Source organism: Acanthochromis polyacanthus, chromosome 20 (genome assembly GCF_021347895.1).
Source record: "Acanthochromis polyacanthus isolate Apoly-LR-REF ecotype Palm Island chromosome 20, KAUST_Apoly_ChrSc, whole genome shotgun sequence".
Taxonomy (NCBI): Eukaryota; Metazoa; Chordata; class Actinopteri; family Pomacentridae; genus Acanthochromis; species Acanthochromis polyacanthus.
This window is the reverse complement of record NC_067132.1, coordinates 31216300-31237508: the sequence shown is the minus strand read 5'-3', so window position 1 is coordinate 31237508 and position 21209 is coordinate 31216300. Positions and strand designations below refer to the sequence as shown.

The following is a 21209-nucleotide window of genomic DNA, read 5'->3' as shown; positions in this document are numbered from 1 at the left end:
AGTGTGACACTCAACTCTTTCTCTCTGTCATTCCTTCTGTCTTCTCCTTGTCTGTCTTTCTCTGTCGTTCTTTCTATTTCCTTTTGTTGGGAGAAGTAGGCCGTCTGTCTTCACTTTCCCTTAATGTCCTCACATCCCTTAATGTCCTCACATCCCTTAACTTTAGTTTAATATCTTCACATCCCTTAACTTCCCCTTAACTTTCCCTTAATGTCCTCACATCCCTCATGCCCCTTAAATTTCTTCACTGTCCTTAAATATCCTCATTTCCCTTAAATATCTCCACTTTCCTTAAATCTCTTCACCCATGGTTCTTTGTTTCCCTTAAATGTCTCCATTTCCCTTAAATGATGTCTCTTCAGTGTTTTCCCTTAAATGTCAGGAAAGTGAAATACCTTTGTGCTCTTCCAGTCTCCTGCTTTGCTAAAAGCTGTAGTTTTGGTGAATCTTTGAACATAAGGGTCTTCCTTTAGATCCTTCAGAAACACCCGCAGTAATCGTCATGACCTTTAATTGAACATAAACTGCATTCTACTTGGACCGTTGTGCTTTAAGCCCCAGGAGAACGTCAGAGCGTGTCAGATCGGCCTCTGGAGAACGAGGTCGGGGAACATCTCCACCGTCACGGGACCTCGTCAACACCCCGCTGCCATGGCAACGGACAACACCAGAGGAGGACACGTGTCCCACGGGAACACGAGGCGGAGATGACAGAGGACGTTTCCATCGGTGGGAAAGTCTGTCTGCTGCTTCATGAACTGAACTAACAGGAAGCATCAGAGATACGGCAAACATTCACACCGTCACCGTTTCTATCAGATTAGAATCTGTCAGGATCAGGGACTAAAGTTTAATCCGTTCTTCTATCAAATACCTCAGAATGTTTAAGCAGACTGGTAAAAAGAAAAAAACCATAATCCTCACATCCCTTAACTTTCCCTTAGCTTTGCCTTAATATCCTCACATCCCCTAACATTCTCTCACATTTATTTAACACATCCCTTAACTTTCCCTTAACTTTCCCTTAAGCTCCCCTTAATATCTTCACATCCCTTAAAGTGAACAATCCGCGTCATTCATTTTTCAAAATGAAATCTGAAATAACAATAAAGCGTGTTGTTTGTTTTTCATTTTTTAAAACCTAAATGTCGAAATGTACTATTTAACTAATAACCCCCCCCCCACACACACACACACACACACACACACAGTGTTGGACTTTTGCTTTTTAAATACAAAATGCGGCGTTTTATTTTGTTGCAACACCGGAAGTGACTGAGGAAGAACAGTTCAGAGCTGGTCTGGACCGTGAACATCTGGAACAGCTGGACTCCACTCCTTTTCCAATTTCCTTCTGTTTGAGAGTGGAAAACCCACGCAGACATCAGGGAGCTACACGTTGCTGTAATATAGAGTTTATACTTCTATTCCATTCTATTCTATTCTGTTCTGTTCTATAGCGTCTAATGAGAGCCAGGAGGTTCTGCATGGAGACCAATCATCAGACCAACCAACCAAACGTTGTGTTCAGTGCTAGACTTTAACTGCAGTGTTGTGTTTCACTTTAGTTTTACAGTCAGATCCGACAGACGACAGTTAATGACGGGGTACTGGTCATCTACTGGTGTTCTGGTTGAACTGGTTTAACTGTCTGCAGACGTTCCTTCAGACCTGCTGTGTGTGAAATAAGAAGAGCAGCAGAAAAAGGTCGGCATCACTGCTGAATAAATGCAAATATCACCCACAGACAGGAGACAGAAAAGCAGCAGAACCACTGTTAAAGTTTTCTCTGGTTTATTACAGGAGCCTTTGTTTTATATACACAGACATGGATTTGCAAAATACTAAAAAGTATTTCAACTCAAAGTACTAAAAAGTATATATATATATTTATATATATATTTATATATTGGTATAATAATTCTTATTGTCTCTAAAACACCGGGGGGGGGGGGGGGGGGGGGGGTCACTGAGGCACGGCTCGCCTCCGTTCCACCGACGGTTCCACGGCTGCAGGGGATCGCTGAGAAGGAGGAGAACGTTCTACCAGGTTCTGTCCTCAGCTTAGAACGTCTGTCTGGAGAAGTTCTTCACTGTTTTCACATCATTACGGCTCATTCTGGACCGATTCTGGAGGAATTTGGAACAAATCTGGAAGAATTTTGGAAAAATGTTGAATAATTTTGGAACATTTTGAGTGTTTTTTAAAATATTTTTGAACAGATGTTGAATAATTTTAGACAGATTTTGAATGATTTTAAAATAATTTTGAATCATTTTGCAGAAATTTTGGAACATTTTAAACAAAGTTTCAACAATTTTGGACGGTTTCAGCTTGAACACATTCTGAATTATTTTTGCTCATTTTGGACAAATTTTAGATCATTTTGAACAGAATTTGAATAATTGTGGATAATTTTAACAAAATTCCAACAAATTTCTAATAATTTTGAAACAATGTGAATCATTTTGAACAGACTTTGAGTCATTTGATCACTTCCAGTTCTGAATCTTTGCTTTTCTGAGTCGTTCTGGATGACTGGATACATGTGGAACCTCCTAAACTCTGCTGGTCCACCTGTGAATGAAGAACTTGTGGAGAACCCTTCACCTCCGACTCAGCGATCCCCTTTTCCCGGCGCGATGCGTTTGCGGTCGGCATGTTAAACGGAGAATCGACGGCGGCGGGGTGTCAGGGAGGGAAATGTGCGGCCGCTGCTCCCCTCCGCTCCTGAAAAAGGCAACGTTCTCCAGATATGAGGCTTCGCTGGGGCTGATATGACGCCGGAGGTCCTGGAGGAAGGAACCGGCCGTGGAACCGGAGTCGTCACACCACGGCTGTATTGCATTTATCACACGGTTAGGAGAACAAGAGTAACATCGGGAACTAGCTTTCTGTGCATTTCCTCCGCTGTCCTCGTCATTGTCGTCGTTTCCATGGTGACGAAGCAGCTTTTGGTTCTGAAACGGGGAGAAGAAGGAGGAAGGAACGCCCCCCTACCGTCCCAGAATGGACTCTTCCAGACCCCCGGGTAGCACCACGTGGTCCACAGAGTCCTCAGAGAGCTGCTCCTGGTCTTTGTGCTCAGAGTCTGAGGAGCAGATTCACCGAAAGCTGGACAACATCTGGATCATCAGAGGAACATCTGGATCATCAGAGGAACAGATTCCACAGTTCCACCACAGCTTCTGTCTTCCTGGACAGTTTTCACATCGTTACGGCTCATTCTGGACCGATTCTGATCAGATTGTGGATCATTTTGAAACAAATTTTGGGAAAAACTTTGAATAGTTTTGAACAGATTTCAGATCGTTTAGATTCACCAAAGTCCTGGACTTGATCTCTGATGTCTGAAGAGGATTTAATCCCAAAGTTTTATCAACATTCAGTCACTTAGAGCCACATCTCAGGGAATTTTATGCAATTTATGAAGAGTTTTGCACTTTTTTAATATTATTTTCGACATCATTTTGAACATTTTTAAAATTTCTGCACACGTTTTGAGTAATTTTTCATCATTTATAGACTAATTTTAAGGTATTTTCTAAAGGTTTGGAGTTATTTAGGACACAAGTTGAGTAATTTTCGCCAATTTCAGATCTAATTTTGTACAATTTACCAAGAATTTTGCACTTTTTTCAAGTCATTTTTGAATCATCTTGGACCTTTTAGACTAATTTCAAGCCGCCTCGGACAGGTTTGGACTCACTTTGGATCATTTATGTGGACAATAATAATAATAACAATAATAATAATAATAGTAATTATTATTATTATTATTGTTTAAGTGGATATTTTGGACATTCTGGACAAGTTTCAGTTCATTTTTGATCATTTATGAGTCATTTTGAGCTCATTTTGAATCATTCTGGACCCATTTTAAGTGATTTCTGACTAATTTTAAGGTATTTTAGACAGACTGAGTCATTTTGAACAATGTCTAACTCACCTTGGACATATTTTTTGCTATTTTCAAGCATTTGTGAATCATTTTGAACATTTTAGACAAGTTTCAGATCATTTTGGACGGGTTTTGGATCATTCTGGACACATTTTGAATAACTTCAGGGATATTCTAGACAAGAGTCAGGTCATTTTTGATCATTTATGAATCATCTTGAGCTCATTTTGAATCGATTTTTGACTAATTTAAGGTATTTAAGACAGATGTTGAGTAATTTTGGACACGTTTTGACTCATTCTGGATCATTTTGCACATTTTTGAATAATTCTGGACAAGTTTCAAGTCCTTTTTGATCATTTATGAATCGTTTTGAGCTCATTTTGAATACTTCCGGCCCTATTCTGAATGACTTCTCACACATTTTCAGGTATTTAAGGCAGATTTTGAGTATTTTCCTCCTGATGCTGCTCCAGCTCTGCTTTTCCTGCATCTTTTCGGTGAATCTGAGCCTCTCTGACGGGTTTAGAAGCGGCTGATCAGCTCTCCGTTGCAGTTCGGCGGCGAGTCCTGGGAGTTATCAAAAATCAATCGATCCATCGAACAACCAAGTAATCAATAATGAGTGTCCCAGCGGGGGGGGGGGGCATGGCTTGGAGCGTTGGGTTGACGTGTAGCAGGCACACTCTGGGTCTATTGCTACTGAAAACAGCCCTTCAGCACAACTGCAACCTGAAATAGGAGTCCAGCAGAGTCCAACGTTTCTCCGCTCATCGAGCCCAACGGAGTAGAAATAGAGTCCAGACGGTGCCGGGAAAATAAAACCTCTCCTCTTCTTCTTTTTAGTAAAGTGTTTAGTGGAGATCCTTCGGGTGACGACGGAGACGGAGAGAGAGGTTGCCGTTGGAGACATCGAACAGACGCTTTGTACACTTTGACACTTTCCGGGTTTCGTTCGAAGCTTCGGGCGTCGCCTCTTATTGCTGGACGCGGCTTTTTGTTTGTTTCTCTGTGCAAAATAGATAAAGAGCCGTCCCAAAAGAACCCGACAAAACAAAACGCCGAAAAGCAAAGGCAGCGAATAAATAAATAAATAAACAAACAAACAAGCGAAGGGTTTCCTTCCGTCACGGCGGGAAAAAATCCGTAAAAGTCTCCGACGAGCTGAATAGAAAATCCGTAAAAAACTTTTCATCAAATCTTTCAAATTCATCTTTTTTTTTAATTTTTTTGTTGTTTTTTTGTCGAGTTGAAGTTGATTTATGGATTTATTTCTCCACGTCTGGAAGGAAACGCGTGGTTCAGCAGGAAACGGGAAGCTGGAAAGTTTTTAGAGTCCTGGAAAACAAAAAGTCAAGACGTCATTTCTGATCACTGGTGAATCATTTTTAGGATTTATTGTGAATAATATTTGATCTGAACGGCATCGACACGCCGCCCTGCTGACGATAGTTTTCTTTTATTTTGAAAATCTACGGATTTGTTCATCCAGGTCGATTAATCGTAGGAGCTTCAGGAGAATTTCTCATTTTGACAATTTTTTTGGACAAATTCTGAGTGGTTAAGGACAGACGTTAAGCAGTTTTTAATCATTCTGACGAGTTTTACGTCATTTTTGATCGTTTACAGATGGATTTTGAGCACATTTTGAGTAATCTGGGACAGTTTCACATCTAATTTTCTACAGTTTATGAAGCGTTTTGCACTTTTTTCAATTCATTTTGGACAAATTTTGAATAATTCTGCACAAGTTTTGAGTTGTTTTAGGACATTTAGAGATGAATTTTGACTAAAAAATGTACATTATTTCAAGCACATTTTGAATAATTTGGAAGAATTTCTAAATTTGAGTAATTTTTGAACAACTTTTAGATCTAATTTTCTAAAATTTATGAAGCGTTTTGCACTTTTTTCAATAGATTTTGGGCAAATTTTGAATGATTCTGAACATTTTGAACAATTCTGCACGAGTTTCAAATAATTTAAAATCATTTCAGAACCATTTGGAGTCATTTTCCTGAGATCTAACGTTATTTAGGAGGCGTCTGGAGTAATCTGGAACAATTTCAGACCTAATTTTGTACAATTTATGAAGCGTTTTGCACTTTTTTCCATTCATTTTGGACAAACGTTGAAAAAGACAGATTTTGAATAGTTTTCCAAAAACCTAATGTTATCTGAGCACATTTTAAGTCATTTTGAACAATTTCTCACTCAACTTTGACAAGATTCAGGCTGTTTTCAATCATTTGTGAGTCATTTTTGCCTCATTTGGGATCATTATGTGGACGTTCTGCAGCAGATTTTTGATTCGTGGGCTGTTTACAGACGGACCAAATGAGAAGCTTCATCATCCTCAGACGGAGCGACTTCACTCCGTCTTTTTTTGCTTTGACGGTTTTCCAGGACGTTGAAAACAGCGCGGTCTTTTCCAGCTTCCGGTGGAGATAAACGCGGTGAAATCCTGATTGTCGGACGCCGGTCGGAGCTGCTTCCACGCTTTCGGCGACTCGGTTCAAGTCGTTTGAGCTGAACTCGGACCAGACGGAGAGTCGGTGGCGGTTTGATGTTTTCTGAACTAAACTATTAATGGCATCAAAAAGTGACGTCACATCGTTGGCATCATTCCCAGTTCAGCTCCAAAGGACATTCTGGTGGATTTCAACACTTCTTTGTTTTATTGTCGTGTAAAATTTACACTCGAACGTTTTTTTGGACACGTTTCGAGTCGCTGTGGAGAAGTTTTGAACTAATTTCAGACAGAATTCAAGACTTTTGTGGGAAAAGTTGGAATATTTTTTGAAGTTTTTTAATAATTGTAGAATGCTTTCAAATAATTTTGAACAATTGGGGAACTTTTCTAAACGTTTTCAAGTAATTCTGGACAATTTTCAAACAATCTGGGAAAAATTGTGAATCATTTAGAGATTTTATAAACAATTTGGATGAGTTCCGCATTTTTTTGACAGTTTTCTGGTCATTCTCTGCAAAGTCTGAATTCTTTTGGATAAAATGTAACTATTTTGGACAGTTTCTAAATTATTTTTGGGCAAGTTTTATGCCATTTTGGACATTTTACAAATACTTTTTGACAAATCTTCAATCATTTTGGACATTTTTAAATCAGATTCGAACAATTTAGGAACAGTTTCATAACTTCTGAACACATTTCTGATATCTTTCAAATAATTTTCCACAAATTTCAAATAACTTTACACAATTTGTGAAGCTTTTTGAAATGTTTTCAAGTAATTCTGGAAATTTTCAAACAATTTGGGATGAAATTTTGAATCATTTTGGGGTTTTGTAATCAATTTATAAGAGTTTCACATTTTTTTTGCCAACTTTCTAATCATCTTAGACTCGTTTCAAGTCATTTTGTGCAAATTTTGAATAGTTTTGGTGAAAATTCAAACTATTATGAGCAGGCTTGGAGCAATTTTGGACAGTTTCTAACTTATTTTAGGAAAGTTTTAAGTCCTTTTAGACAGATTTCAAATACTTGCTGACAAATCCTCAATCATTTTTTTCCAGTTTTCCACAAATTTCAAGATATTTTTGGGCAATTCTGAGTGATTTTGCACAATTTCAAACTTATTTTAAGACTATTTCATTGGCACAATTTGTGAATTAATTCTCTCTCTGGCCACATTTTCAGTCCTTTTTTGATAATTTAGGAAAAATTTTGAATCCTCTCTGGATACATTTTGAGTAATTTTTTCTCACATTTTTAGAATTATTTACATGCTTTGAGTCATTTTTAAAACTTCATTTTGTAGAAGTTTCACGTCATTATTGACCATTTGTGAGGCATTTTGGACTAACTTTAAAACTGCTAAACCCTCTTCCCTTAAATCGGTGTTTGCAGGACATTCAGCCTCGTTGAAATAAACCAGAATTTCCCAAACTGGACACCAGTTTTCCCGCTTTGATCGCAGCTAGATGCACCTGAGGGGTTACTTCCTGTTATGATATGACGGTGAACGGTGCTGCAAAAGAGAAGCTGGAAATTTGAGACAAATCAGCCGCCGGCCAACAAACAAACGGACGCACATGAGGATGCTCACCACCAGGGCAACACACGTGTTACAAGAGTTCAGTGCCGTGTAGAAAATCTCATTGTGCACTTGTACTAGTTTTTGGTGTTATCGCAAAGGTTCTCAGAAGAAAAATAAAGACTTCCCAGGCTCTTTTCCACCGTGTCTTTGCCCAGGTGTGCAAAAGTGACGGCACATGTAAACTCAAAAGTGCAAAAAACTGCCAACGAAAACAGATGAAGTTGCTTTTTCCTGACCGCACTCTCTCCTCTCGCCTATTACAACATGGGAGTTCAGCCACTTTTTCATAGCTAGTGCCACTTCAATGTCAAAAGAGAGACACTGCTCGTTTTTTCATCAACTTACTCTAAAAAATATAAAAAATAGTAATAATTGTACCGCTATTAAAAGACTGGTAACATCAACAACGTTATACTTTGACTACCAAAACATCTTTTTAAATCACGTTGTCATTATTTTCTCTCCTCTCTCGAGTCTCGGTCCGTCGGAACGTGTCGAGAAACGCCACCGGAAACGCCGTCACTCCTACAGCCAAGCATACTCTGAGAATATTGATCATCGGTGGGAAGGCACGAACCCCCCAGGCCAATAAATGATGGATACATCTGTGATATAGTTGCTCTGACCTCCTGCAGCTCAGGTTCAAGGTCAGTCATTGTTCTGGACTCTCGGCTCCAGGTAGTGGTTCTCCTCTACGTTCCGTCCGAACTCCGACTAAAGGCAGAGCTGAACTGGCAGTTTTTCTGCTGCCCTTCAAGAAACGCTGTTCAGCCGAGTCCAGGAATCTCCACAGGGAGCAGGACAAAATATTAAAGGTAGTAAATATTCCATTTGGTTCTCCTCATAGCTTCTCCTCAGCGTTCCTCAGTGTTCCTCAGCTATGGTACATTCAGTAAACGAAAGAACAAACAGGCTTTACCCAAAACGAGAAAATCCTCATTTGTTGAATTTTTTGCTTTTCAGTTCCGACTACGGAACCGTTTCCTGCTGTCTGTCGGTGTCGAGCGCCGACTGTTCGCTCTGTTCGCTGCCTCCAGCGTCAGCCGCCGGTTCCGTCTTGACGGCGAGCGGGTGAAAGATTTCGGACGTCGCTCGTGTCACGCTGTCGTACGACGGCGGAGACGAGGTGGAGGAAATGGTCTCGGAGCGCTCCATCCCCAACAGACTGGAGCCGTAGTTCTCCCTCATCATGGCGGCGATCAGCCCTTCCTTCTCAGGCGCATCCTCCCCAAACATCACTTCGCCGCCTTCCTCGCTGTCGCCGGCTGCGTGCCGAGGTGTGGTGATCTGACGGTACAGGTAGGAGGCGGCCTTCATCTGCCGCCTCACCAGGTGTCTGCGGTAGCACCTCTGGATGACAGTGGCGGAGACTTCTTCCTGTTTGCGCCTCAAGGTTGTTGTGATCGGCTCGTAGGAAATCTTGGACGGGTTGGCCATCATGAACTTCTCCTCCATCTGCTGCTTGAGGGCGTCCATCTCCCCCGACTCGCCCAGGACGCGCTTGGTGAAGGCAAACAGGATGTCCAGGCAGTGGATTTTGTCCCCGCTCACCATGGGCAGGTCCATGGAGATCAGTTTGATTTTGTTCGGCTTGCCGATGCGCAGCGGCTCCGACAGCGAGTCTGCGAAGTCAGACAGCTTGGCGTACTCGATGAACTGTGTGGCTTCCGGATCAAACTTCTCCCAAACCTCGTAGAACATCTCAAAGTCGTCCTCGCTCAGCGGTTCGGTGCTCTCCTCCGTCGCCACGCTGAAGTTCTCCAGGATGATGGCGATGTACATGTTCACCACGATGAGGAAGGAGATGATGATGTAGGTGACGAAGAAGGTGATGCCCACCGACGGGTTCCCACAGTTGCCCCTGACGGTGGTGCCGGTGTGGGGGATGTTGGGGTTGCACTCCTCGGGGGAGTTGTTGAGGATGGGGCTGAGCAGACTGTCCCAGCCGGCCGAGGTGGTGATCTGGAACAGGCAGATCATGCTGTTCCCGAATGTCTCAAAGTTAAACATGTCGTCAATCCCCGCCTGCCGCTTCACGTAGGCGAAGTTGGCCATGCCGAAGATGGCGTAGATGAACATGACGAGGAAGAGGAGGAGCCCGATGTTGAAGAGAGCCGGGAGGGACATCATGAGGGCAAACAGCAACGTCCGGATGCCCTTAGCGCCCCTGATGAGACGCAGAATTCGTCCAATTCTGGCCAATCGGATCACTCGGAACAAGGTGGGCGAAACAAAGTACTTCTCAATGATGTCAGCGAGTACGATCCCTGAAACACAGATGGAGAGAAGAAGTAGTCAGTCATGTGCAGTGGAACCAGTTCTGACATGTCCTGTATGAATATTCTCATACAACAATCCCAAATGATAAATAATCAGCTCAGTTCCAAGATCTGGGACCAGGCAGCTTCCTGTCTACTCGGGTCTGGTAGAACTCTAATGAAGGTTTGAAGCTGTCAGTGTCGTCATTATTACAGAACAACTAGTACTAAGACACGTGTTGCTGCTCGGGATGCAACGACTTCCTTCAACGATCGTGTTGAAGGTGAATCACTGATTAACTGTTTATATTTACACTACTGTTCAATGGTTTGGGGTCACTTAGAAATGTCCTTATTTTAGAAAGAAAAGCATTTTTTCCAATGAAGATGACATCAAATGAATGATAAATCCAGTGTAGACATAGTTAATGTGGTAAATGACTATTGTAGCTGGAAATGGCTGATTTTTAATGGAATATCTCCATAGCGGTACAAAGGAACATTTCCAGCAACCATCACTCCTGTGTTCTAATGCTACATTGTGTTAGCCTCCCTCTCTAGTCTCTTTCTCCTTCAGAGGAGAGTCTTGGTGGTCTCCCTCTCTAGTCTCTCAGGTCTTGAGGACGTCCTGCTCTAGTCACATTTATTCATGTTCCATCTTCTTCCATTTCTTAATGATGGCTTTATCTGGACTCCAGGAGATCTTCAGGAACTTTAAATGTTCTTGTATCGTCCTGACTGATGCTCTTCAACAACTTTCCCTCAGAGGTTCTTTTATGTACATTCCAGACACTCAAGTTGCTTCATGACTTTTACCTACATTTCTACACACACAAATGTTTTGGTTCCTATCAAAGCCTCATTGTTTCCTAGAATAGTCATCATTTTAATATTTACATGTTTTCACACGACTCGTCAGTTTAACTGCTTTGGTTCTGTTCTCTTTACTTTCAGATTTTACGCCACACCTGACCACCGGCAGATTTCTCACACAAAATCGATAAGCTGAAGACTGTTAGATTTTCTTTTATTTGACGACATTCCTGTGAGTTACATCATCTAAAAGCTCTCAGTTTGGATACTTCAGTCTTTATGTGGCAGCTCGGCTGTGATTACAAGCTGAGTAATTGGTTCTGGAGGGCCGAGCCGTCGGTCCCCTCCAACAGCCAGTCAAACGCCGTAATTCATCCCTCTTTTCCTTGTTATCCAGGAATGATAAAGCTGGAGAGGAGGAATGAACACGAACACACACACACACGAACACACACACACACACACACACACACACACACACACACACACACACACACACACACACACACACACACACACACACACACACACACACACACTCACACACACACTCACACTCCTGTCTTTCATTGGACTCCCTGTGCTGAGTTATAGCTGATGGAAGGGATGAGCAGAGGGGAGTCGTGAGGGAATCACCATCACATCGTACATCAACTCAGCGACTCCCCCCACCCTGACATCTCTGTCACACACACACCCACACAGACCCCCCCCACACACACACACACACACCCAGCAGCTGATGTAACAGGTCAATCATGTTTGATTTGTCTCCAGGGACCGCCCTCTGGCAGCTCTGATTGCTGCTGTTACCTTCACCTCCCCCAGGCAGCCTCGTCCGAGCGTGCACGCAACACACACGTGCACACGTACGGACTCACACTTAATTACACGCAAACTTGTCGAGCTAACAGGAGGAGCGGCGCACACGAAATATGAGCGCTGATAGCTAAATTACCTGCTTAGGTTGCTGCGCGCCGCCTCGGCCGTGTCATGTGTGCCGTTAGCGTGTTACTGTAATACGAGCACACGGGATCTCGGCTCAGGAGGAACATCAAGGCCACTCGGACGCTGACTTTGTTGACAGATAACTGTCAGGCAGATATTACAGCGTTTCCTGCTGACAGTAGCTGAGCTCAGCCTGCAGACTTTCAGCTCCTCTCTGCTGCTCTGGTTCACTTTTTAATCAAGCTGTGTAGATTTTATGACGAGAATTTACAAAAAAAACTCTTTTGTGTCACAAAACCGATTTATATATCAAACAAACATCAAATGTAAACTAAGTGATGGAGCTCCTTCCAGTCAGTATTTAGTAGAAGAACTTCTGATCCTGGTGGCCTCCATCAGTCTGAACATCTGGACCTCCTTCTTCTTCATGAACTGTTAAACTCTGTCAGGTTCCTCCGGGATCCTGATCAACAGAACCTTTCAGGTCCAGACTCTGGTTCTCAGCTGGACTGAGGTCTGTACTCTGACTCCTCCAGAACTTCCTCCTTGTTGTCTTCAAACCATTTCTGAGGATCTTTGTCTGTTTGCTTCGACTCATCGTCTGGATGGAAAACTGATCTTCTCCACGTCTCAGTTCTCTTCAGGTTTCATTTACCCTCTACCTTTACCAGCCTTCCAGGACCTGCTGCTGAGGAACATCATGATGCTGCCTCCACCGTGCTTCACAGTGGGGATGGTGTGTTTGTGATGATGTTCAGTGTTTGGTGTCCATCAAACATATCATCTAGTCTGATGGACATAAAGCTCCATCCTGGTCTCCTCAGACCAAAGAACCTTCTTCCAGGTGTCTTCAGAGTCTCCACATGTCTTCTGGTGAACTCTCGTCCACATTTAAATGAGCCAATTGAAGTAGACCATGAGTTGATGTTGAGAAGCAATAAAAAGGGAAAACTACCAACAAGGTTTTTACAGGCATGGTAAAAAAACAAACAAAAACAACAAAAAAAAAGGCTATTTCCAAATTCTTATCATTATATCACTGTTGTTTTTCCTTTAAACTTGTTGCTGAACTCACCGACAATGGACAGAATGACGACCACGAAGTCGAAGATGTTCCAGCCGACGGTGAAGAAGTAGCATCGCAGCGCCACGATCTTGATGAGGCACTCGGCGGTGAAGACGACGATGAAGGCCAGGTTGACGTTGTTCAGGATGTACTCCATCTGGGGCGACTGCTCGTCCGTCTCCACCATCATGGTGATCATGTTGAAGAGGATCAGCACCATGATGATGATGTCGAACGCCTGCTTCCCCACCAGGTCGAAGAAGAAGCCCTGCAGCGTGTTCTACAAAGAACAAAGAGCTGCTGGTTTCTGTTCATCCTTTCACTGATTAACACAGATTCAGTTTCACACCGACCAGCCACAGCATTAAAACCACTGACAGGTGGAGTGAAGATCATCAATCATCTCGGTTCTGTGTGGAGTTCTGCTGGAGAACCTTGGATTCTGGAGTCCATGTTGATGAGACTTAGAAACCCAAACAAACTTTGCCCAGAACAAACACACTTCTTCATGCAAATGGAAGAACCAAATGTCACTCGTCGACCCCAGCAGGAAAACGTACCCAAAGACATCGCAAAAACACCAACCAATCAGGAACATCTGGAGGAACATTATAATCACCCAAGATGTTGACTTGACCTTCAGACTTCCTGGATCAAACATCAGCAGGATGCAGTGGAACAAGTTTGGTTCCCAGAGGCCCCACTGGAGAACCCAGAGGAACCAAAGATCCACAGCCAACGTCCTGGTCCAGATCCCGTAGGACACCCTGAGAAGTCATCTGGTCCAGGACCATGGTTCAGAGCATTTTTAACCACAGAAGGCCCAGTGGGTCATGGACTCAGGACTTCTGTGGCCCCAGGATGTCTGTGTAGGTTCTCATTCATCAGGTCATGCTTATCCAAAGTAGTTTAAATCAATCCACTGGACTTTAAGAAAGTTCCTTGAAGACGTTTCACCTCTCATCCAAGAGGCTTCTTCAGTTCTGGTGGTGGTTGGTGTTGCCTCAGCTTTAAAACCTCTGAGGTGTGTCCAGGGCTGTTATTCCAACGACCAAAACCAAGACTCGTCTGACTCAATGACCACTGTTGAGTAGTCAGACAAGTTCGCTGGAATAAAGGAACTTTCAAGGAACTTTCTTAAAGTCCAGTGGATTGATTTAAACTACTTTGGATGGCCCCAGGATAGTATCAGTGAATTCTGTGGGTCTTGTGGGTTGCAGGGTGGGTTCTACCTAGGTCAGGCTGATCCTGGTACATCCTCCAGATACTCAATAAGGTCTGCATCTGGGGAGCGTGGAACCAAGGAGAACACTTTAGCTCTGTTCCCTGGGCCTCTCCTGAGCAGTTCTTGTCTGTTTACATTGTCCTGCTGAGGGTGGAACCTGGCATCAAGGACTGAAGGTACCATGGAGGGTTGGGGTTTACTTTATCCACTTTGTTTGGGTGGTGTTTCCTGTCAAACATCTACATGAATGTGAGGACTGAAGGTTTCCCAGCAGAACGTTTCACTTCACCTGTCAGTGTTCCTACCGTTACATCTGATTGGCGTCACACATTAAAGCTTCATTGAGTGTTCTGGTACCAGAGGTCTGGGAATCGGCTTCTGAGGTTTCTTGGAGCCCAGTTTCTTCATGGCGTTGTAGTACTTCTTCTGCTCCTCCGTCATGAAGATGTCCTGTCCTCCTAAGTAAACACACCAGCAGCCTCTGTTATTTTTACTGGAAATATAAACGTGAATTCAACCCTCTGAACCCCAAAAACTCACCGGTGGGTTTAAAATGCATGCTAGCTTTAAAATAGAACATAAAAAATCATAAAATGAGACTATTTATCTGCAGCAGAGCAGCAGAAACAGAAAGAATTCAGTCAAAACGTCACCAGATCTGAGTTTAAAGCTGTGATATTTCATTAAAATTGTCTGTCATTTTGAAAATATTTGCATTATTTTGAAAATTTGGTGACATTTTTACATCTATTTGTGTCATTTTTGTCTTTATTCAACTTTTTTGCAACTTTTTGTCATTTGTGCATCTTTAATTGCATTTTTTGCATTTTTTAAATTATTTTTACATCTTTTAGTGTCATTTTTAAAAGTCTTTTTGCAATTTTTTATGTAATTTGTGCATCTGTTAGCATGTTTGCATTTCTGTATTATTTTTTAAAACTTTCAGTCATTTCTACATGCTTTTGTATAATTTTTGCATTTTTTTTGTTATTTTTGTCTTTATTTTTTACAATTTTTATCTTTTTTTACATCTTTTCATGTCATTTTTGTGTCTTTATGAATCATTTTTGCAACTATTAGTGTCATTTTTGTGTCTTTATGAATCTTGAAGTGTATTTTTTGCAATGTTTAAGTAATTTTCACATCTTTTAGTGTCATTTCTGTAATTCTTAAAATTATTTTTGCTACTATTTGTCATTTTTACATCTTTTTGTGTCATTTTTGTGTCTTTATGTGTTATTTTTACAATCTTTTATGACATTTTTTAGTGTAACTTTTGCATTATTGTATTATTTCTACAGCTTTTCATTTCACTTGTCATTTTCGTATTTTATTAAAAACTATTCTTGTCACTTTTGACTTCATTTGTGCATCTTTTGGTGTCATTTTTACATGTTGTATTACTTTTACATCTTCTTGTGTATTTTTTTCAAATTATTTATATTATTTTGCAACTTTTTTGGCATTTTTGTGTGTCATTTTTACAACTTATGCTATTCTTACATCTTTTCGTGTAATTTTTTTGCATTTTTTACGTTATTTTGACACCTTTTCATGTCATTTTTACATCTTTATTGTGTTATTTTCATGGACTTATGCATCATTTTTGAACCTTTTTATGCAATTTGTGCATCTCTTAGCATCCTCTTTGTAATGTTTAGTGTTACTTTTGTAACTTTTTACGTCATCTGTGCGTCTTTTCAGGCAACTTTTGCATTTTTGTCCTGTTTTTGTCTTTGTGCGCCGTTTCCGTGTGTCCTTGTGCGTCGGTGCTTATCTTTCTCTTCTGCTGGTTGAAGTTGTCGATGATGACGCCGATAAACAGGTTGAGGGTGAAGAAGGAGCCGAAGATGATGAAGATGACGAAGTACAGGTACATGTACAGGTTGACCTCCTTGATGGGCTGCTCCTCCACCTGCAGGACGTTCCCACAAACAAACAAACAAACAAACAAACGGAGCCACGTCAGCTCTTTGTTCTGCCTCTTTACAGACCACATTTAAACTCCTGTTGGTGTGGCTTACAGCTCTGGAGTCCACGGCTGCGTACATGATCTCCATCCAGCCTTTGAACGTCGCCTTGAAGACAAACAAACAAACAAACAAACAGCAGATCAGGAATGAAGCGGTGACTTCATCATCGTGTGATTTAGAACCAAAACAGGCGAGCCTCGTGTTCGTCTAAAGAACTGAAGAGAACTTTAACGAGGAGAAAACAGCAGCGGTGAAAGAAAAGCCGGTCTGTGCTTTCACCGCCACCTTTTCCTCGTTTTTCTCATGAAGCGCTGATGATCTTCTCACCTCTAAGAGGATTTCCAGAAAGAGCTCAGATTTAAATGGTGACTTTATCTCTGACCTCTGAAGGAAAACATCTCCTGAAGGCTTTTAGTGAATCCACCGGACCGAAGAATGATTTATTTATCTCATTTAATGCTGCACAGCTACGAAGTTTGATTTTATTCAGTTTTCAGGATCTGCAAAAGTCACACAATCAATAGATTCATTTATAAATTAGTTATAAAAACTGTAAGCAATAAAATATATGTCAAAATTGTATATTTTCAAAGTTTTTTTCTTCATATTTCTTTGCCTCCACCGTGCAAAACAGAAGCCCTTTAACAAATTATTTACTAGTCTTCAATCATTAATATATTCATAACGTTTTCAATCTTTCCTCTCAAATAACGTCAGATATCTCAGTCCCTCCAGGAATTCACGATGTTGCGATCACCAATCTCCACGAATTTTGCACGGCCTTACAATTTTGTCCAATCACCGCAACTTTCCCGTAATTTTGGCTCACCTCCCGTGAGTTCCACCAATCAGAGCAGCTCCCAGCGCAAACCTAATGCACGTACGTCACCGAATTCACTTCCTGTTTATGGTTTGAAGATGCAGACGTGAGCTACTAATGTCTCTCATTTACCAACAAAAATTGAACACCATAAAAATTAAACATTACCAACGATCATTTGTAAAACATGTATTTCTGATGTGGACATTGTTTACAGATTGTGTGTAAATGATGTATTTTCTGTGACTTTACGAGGCGTTTTCTCCAAATCAGTCAAACCTGTGAACTCAAATCAGGTGAAAAACTTTATCTCTGCTGCTCTGACAGGAAGTGTGCTGTGACTTTCTCAATAAGAGCTTCACTTCCTCCCTCGGTGGCAGAGAGCGTGGGCGCCTGCTGTCCGTCACGCAGACCTGAAATCACCTTGTTGCCACGGGTTACCTGCTATTATTATGGTCTGTGGGAGCCGACAGGTGGTGATTTAAGCTCCGTCAGACGTTTGAGACCTTCTGGAGTCAGTTACAATGATTATTCAAGAAAAATGTGTCAGTAATATTATTTAAGGCACATTTGCTGCAACTTTCTGTCATTTGTGGATCTGTTTGTGCAATACCTAAAATTTCAGTATGACTTGTACAGCTGTTGTGTCATTTTTGCCACTTTTTATGTCTGTTTGCGTAAAATTGGCAATTTTTTTGTATTATTTTACAGTTTTGTGGCATTTATGTGTCTTTATTTGCCTATATGTGTAATTTTTGCCACTTTTTATGTCATTTGTGCATTTGTTAGTATGATATTTCCACTTTTTCTAGATTTCTTTTACAGCTTTTTGCATCTTTGTGTCATTTCTGCATCTGTTAGCACATTTTGCAATTTTTTTGATATATTTTTACAACCTTTTGCATCATTTTTACATGTTTTTGTGTCTTTATGGGTCATTTTTGCAACTATCTCTGTCATTTGTGCATCTGTTAGTATAATATTTCAAATATTTTAGATTTTATTTCAGATTTTTGTGCCATTTTGTGCTTTTATATGTAATTTCTGTGACTTTTTGTGTCATTTTTGTGTCTTTAAGTACCATTTTTGCAACTTTTTATGTCACTTGTGCATCTCTTAGTTTAAACTTTGCATTTTTTTGTATTATTTTTACATCTTTTTGCATCATTTTTATAATTTTTTATGTAAGTTTTGCAACTTTTTGTGTCATTTTTATTTCTTTTTGTGTTTTTATGGGTCTCTTTTGCAACTCTTTGTCATTTGTGCATCTTTTGTGTAATATTTACAATATTACATTATTTTTTTAAATACAGCATTTAAATCAGAAAAAATACGGTGACTACCAATATTTTAGTTTTTATTTTATATATTTATTAAAAAGAAATTTCACAAATTCTCTAAAAAGTAATAATTTTGTGTAATAAATAAAAACTACTGTAATAAAAACTGTAAATAATGTTCAAAAATCTGTGTTTTTAAAATAGTAATTTGTTCTTTTGATGCTACAAATCATTATTATTTTACAGACATTTTCTGGTATTTTTCCTCCATTTAACAATTGTTTTTTACGTTAAAATATTTTTTACATATTTTTTTGACACACCTGCTGCCAGATTTACACTTTTTAAAAGTATTTTATTGTTATTATTTCCCTTATTAAAGTTATATTCTGACTAATATTTATTCTTTCATGGCATCAGCTTCAGTTTTCTGTTCAGTTTTATCGTTTTCTGAGCGGTTTTCTGTTTGTTGCTCTTTTAACGGCGTATTGGCTTTTTCTTCTTTATTTCCAGATGCTGAGGCGACGGTTGCCCCGCCAACTGTTGCCGCGCCGACCAGAGATGTGCTGAGCGGCTCGTTGCCAAGGCGACCGCATCCCGACTCCTCTTAAGTTGACCCTCCAGTCGTCGTTCCGCCTCGTTTCCGTCTCTTTATCCCCTCCTCGCCGCTGCTTCCTGTCTGAACCGCCGGTTTCCCGCCCACTCGGCCGGAGCCTCTAAAAATAAAAGCTCTCAGACGCTGATTGATCCGAGGAAAACCGGAGAGGAAGGGAGGAATCCAGGAGAGGAAAGAAAGAAAGGACGAAGGGACGGAACTCTGCCTTCGAGTTTCTGGTTTGAAAATGAGAGTTTTATTTTTTTGTAAAAGTCATCTTCATGGAAAACAAATAAATGTTTGCTGTGAAAGCATTTAGCTGCAAAAAATAAGATTAAAAATGATTTATTAGGAGTTTAGACTAAAGAAAAAGAGAAAATACAGTTTAAAAAAATACTGACAGTTAATAAAAAAGATGATTTATTGAAATATTAAGGCAAGAAAATGAGAGATACCTTTAAAAATATTTATTTAAAACAATATTTTGGTGAAAAATTGAAAATATCAAAATATTTATTTAATAACATTAAGGTGAGAAAACGTTAAATAATTTTGTTTTTTTAAAAATTATTTTTAACAATAATTTTTCCCAATAAATACAACTATCTGTAAAATTATCATTTTTTTTGCAAATTTAAATAAAATAAAATTAGTGCAAGAATTAAATAATTTTAAAAAACTTATATTGAAACATTTGCGATGAAACTATTTAGGTGCAAAAAATGAGATAAAATGAGAAAATCAAGTTAAAGAAAAGATGATTTAATGAAATATTAGGTCCAGAAAATGTGAAATATTTAAATTATATATGAACACACCGTCCCATTCAATGGATTATGGTAATTTTTTGTATCATTTTTCATCTTTTCGTGTCATTTTTGCTTTTTTTGGGTTATTTTCTTATCTCACTTGTGCATCTACAGCAAAACTTTCAGTTTTTTGTCTTATTTTTAAATCTTTTTGTTATTTTTTAATTTCTTTGTAGTATTTTTTTACAACTTTTTGTGTAATTTTTGCAGTTTTTTGTATTATTTTTTGCATCATTTTCACTCCGTGCTTTTGCGTCATTATTGCTTTTTTGTGTTATTTTGCATTTTTAAAAATTATTTTTGCATCTTTTTGTGTCTTTTCTACATCTTTTTGAGTCGTTTTTGTGTCTGCGTGCATCATTCTTTGGCAGAATCTTTACAGTTTTTTGTCTTATTTTTGCCTCCACCTCCTTCATCTTTTATTTTAGGTTTTACTGCTGATGATCTGAGCCTGCAGACGACTTTTGTTTATAATTTACAGATGATTTAAATCACACCAAACACCGCTGGCCTAAAGGAGCAAAACGCTGCGTTCACTGTCATCCTGTAATTATGATTTTTAATGCTGGATTCCATAATTAAATTCTGCTCTGATGCAGTTTTAATTGAATAAATGGACGTTTTCTCCTGACAAAGCTGAAGGAGCCAGAGGAGGAGGAAGAAGCGACGCTTACACAACAGAGCAGACAAAGAGAGGAAAAGTCAGAGGAGAAAACGGCGTGGGAGGGAAAGGAAGGCGCAGAAAGTCAACCTCCTACGATCCGTGGAGACTTCGGCTGCTTCACCTGCAGCGTTTGTGGTCCTGCCGTCTGAAAAGCAGACAGATTTCCTGCTGCGTCGCTCTGCAGGCTTCAAGGCTTCGTTAGAAACACGAAGGAGTCCAAAAAAAAACACGATTTAACCCGTTTATCGGCAGTTTAACCCTCTGAGGCCTCGTTTCATTTAGAAAGTCAGATTACTTTTGCAGCCAGAATCTGCAAAAAAATCTGATTTTAAACTTTCCGACGGCCACTGAATGCATCATCAGCACATTCCACCAAAATCGCTTCAACAAACAGCATTTAATGAAACATTTTAACTGTTATTTTACAGGTAATAACTTGTAGAATCACAGAAAAGGTATTGCTTTATATTGTATATTTTAACTGCCAATAAAAGTAGTTAAAATACAAATTAATACCTTTTAATTGATTAAAATTAATGCAAATAATGTCCACTTCAGAAATCTTAAACTGTCCGTCACCATAAAGTTACACTTGCAGTGAATTTCAATCAGCTAAAATCTTCATTGTTTTCCAGATTTTCTCTGTTATTTTTTAATGTTACAGTTCCCTGTGGTTTTAAAGCATGTACACGCTCTGTCAAAAGTTTTAGGACGCTTTCTCATTCAAATGAATGAGAAAGTGTCCTAAAACTTTTGACAGTGGGTGTATTTTGGCTCCTTTGCTTCCTGACTTCCACA

The 21209-nt window shown here is 40.0% G+C and overlaps 1 protein-coding gene across 1 annotated transcript in view; it reads right to left on the bottom strand.

Annotated features, from left to right (window-relative positions):
* Positions 1-1777: 1777 nt before the first annotated feature.
* scn5lab (sodium channel, voltage gated, type V-like, alpha b) overlaps positions 1778-21209 on the bottom strand; it is a 180205-nt gene continuing 160773 nt past the window's right edge. Inside the window, 5 exon segments of the mRNA XM_051940377.1 lie at positions 1778-10227; positions 13055-13325; positions 14628-14732; positions 16048-16185; positions 16295-16348. Of these exon segments, the coding sequence (XP_051796337.1) occupies positions 8930-10227; positions 13055-13325; positions 14628-14732; positions 16048-16185; positions 16295-16348 (1866 nt within the window). The 3' untranslated portion in view covers positions 1778-8929.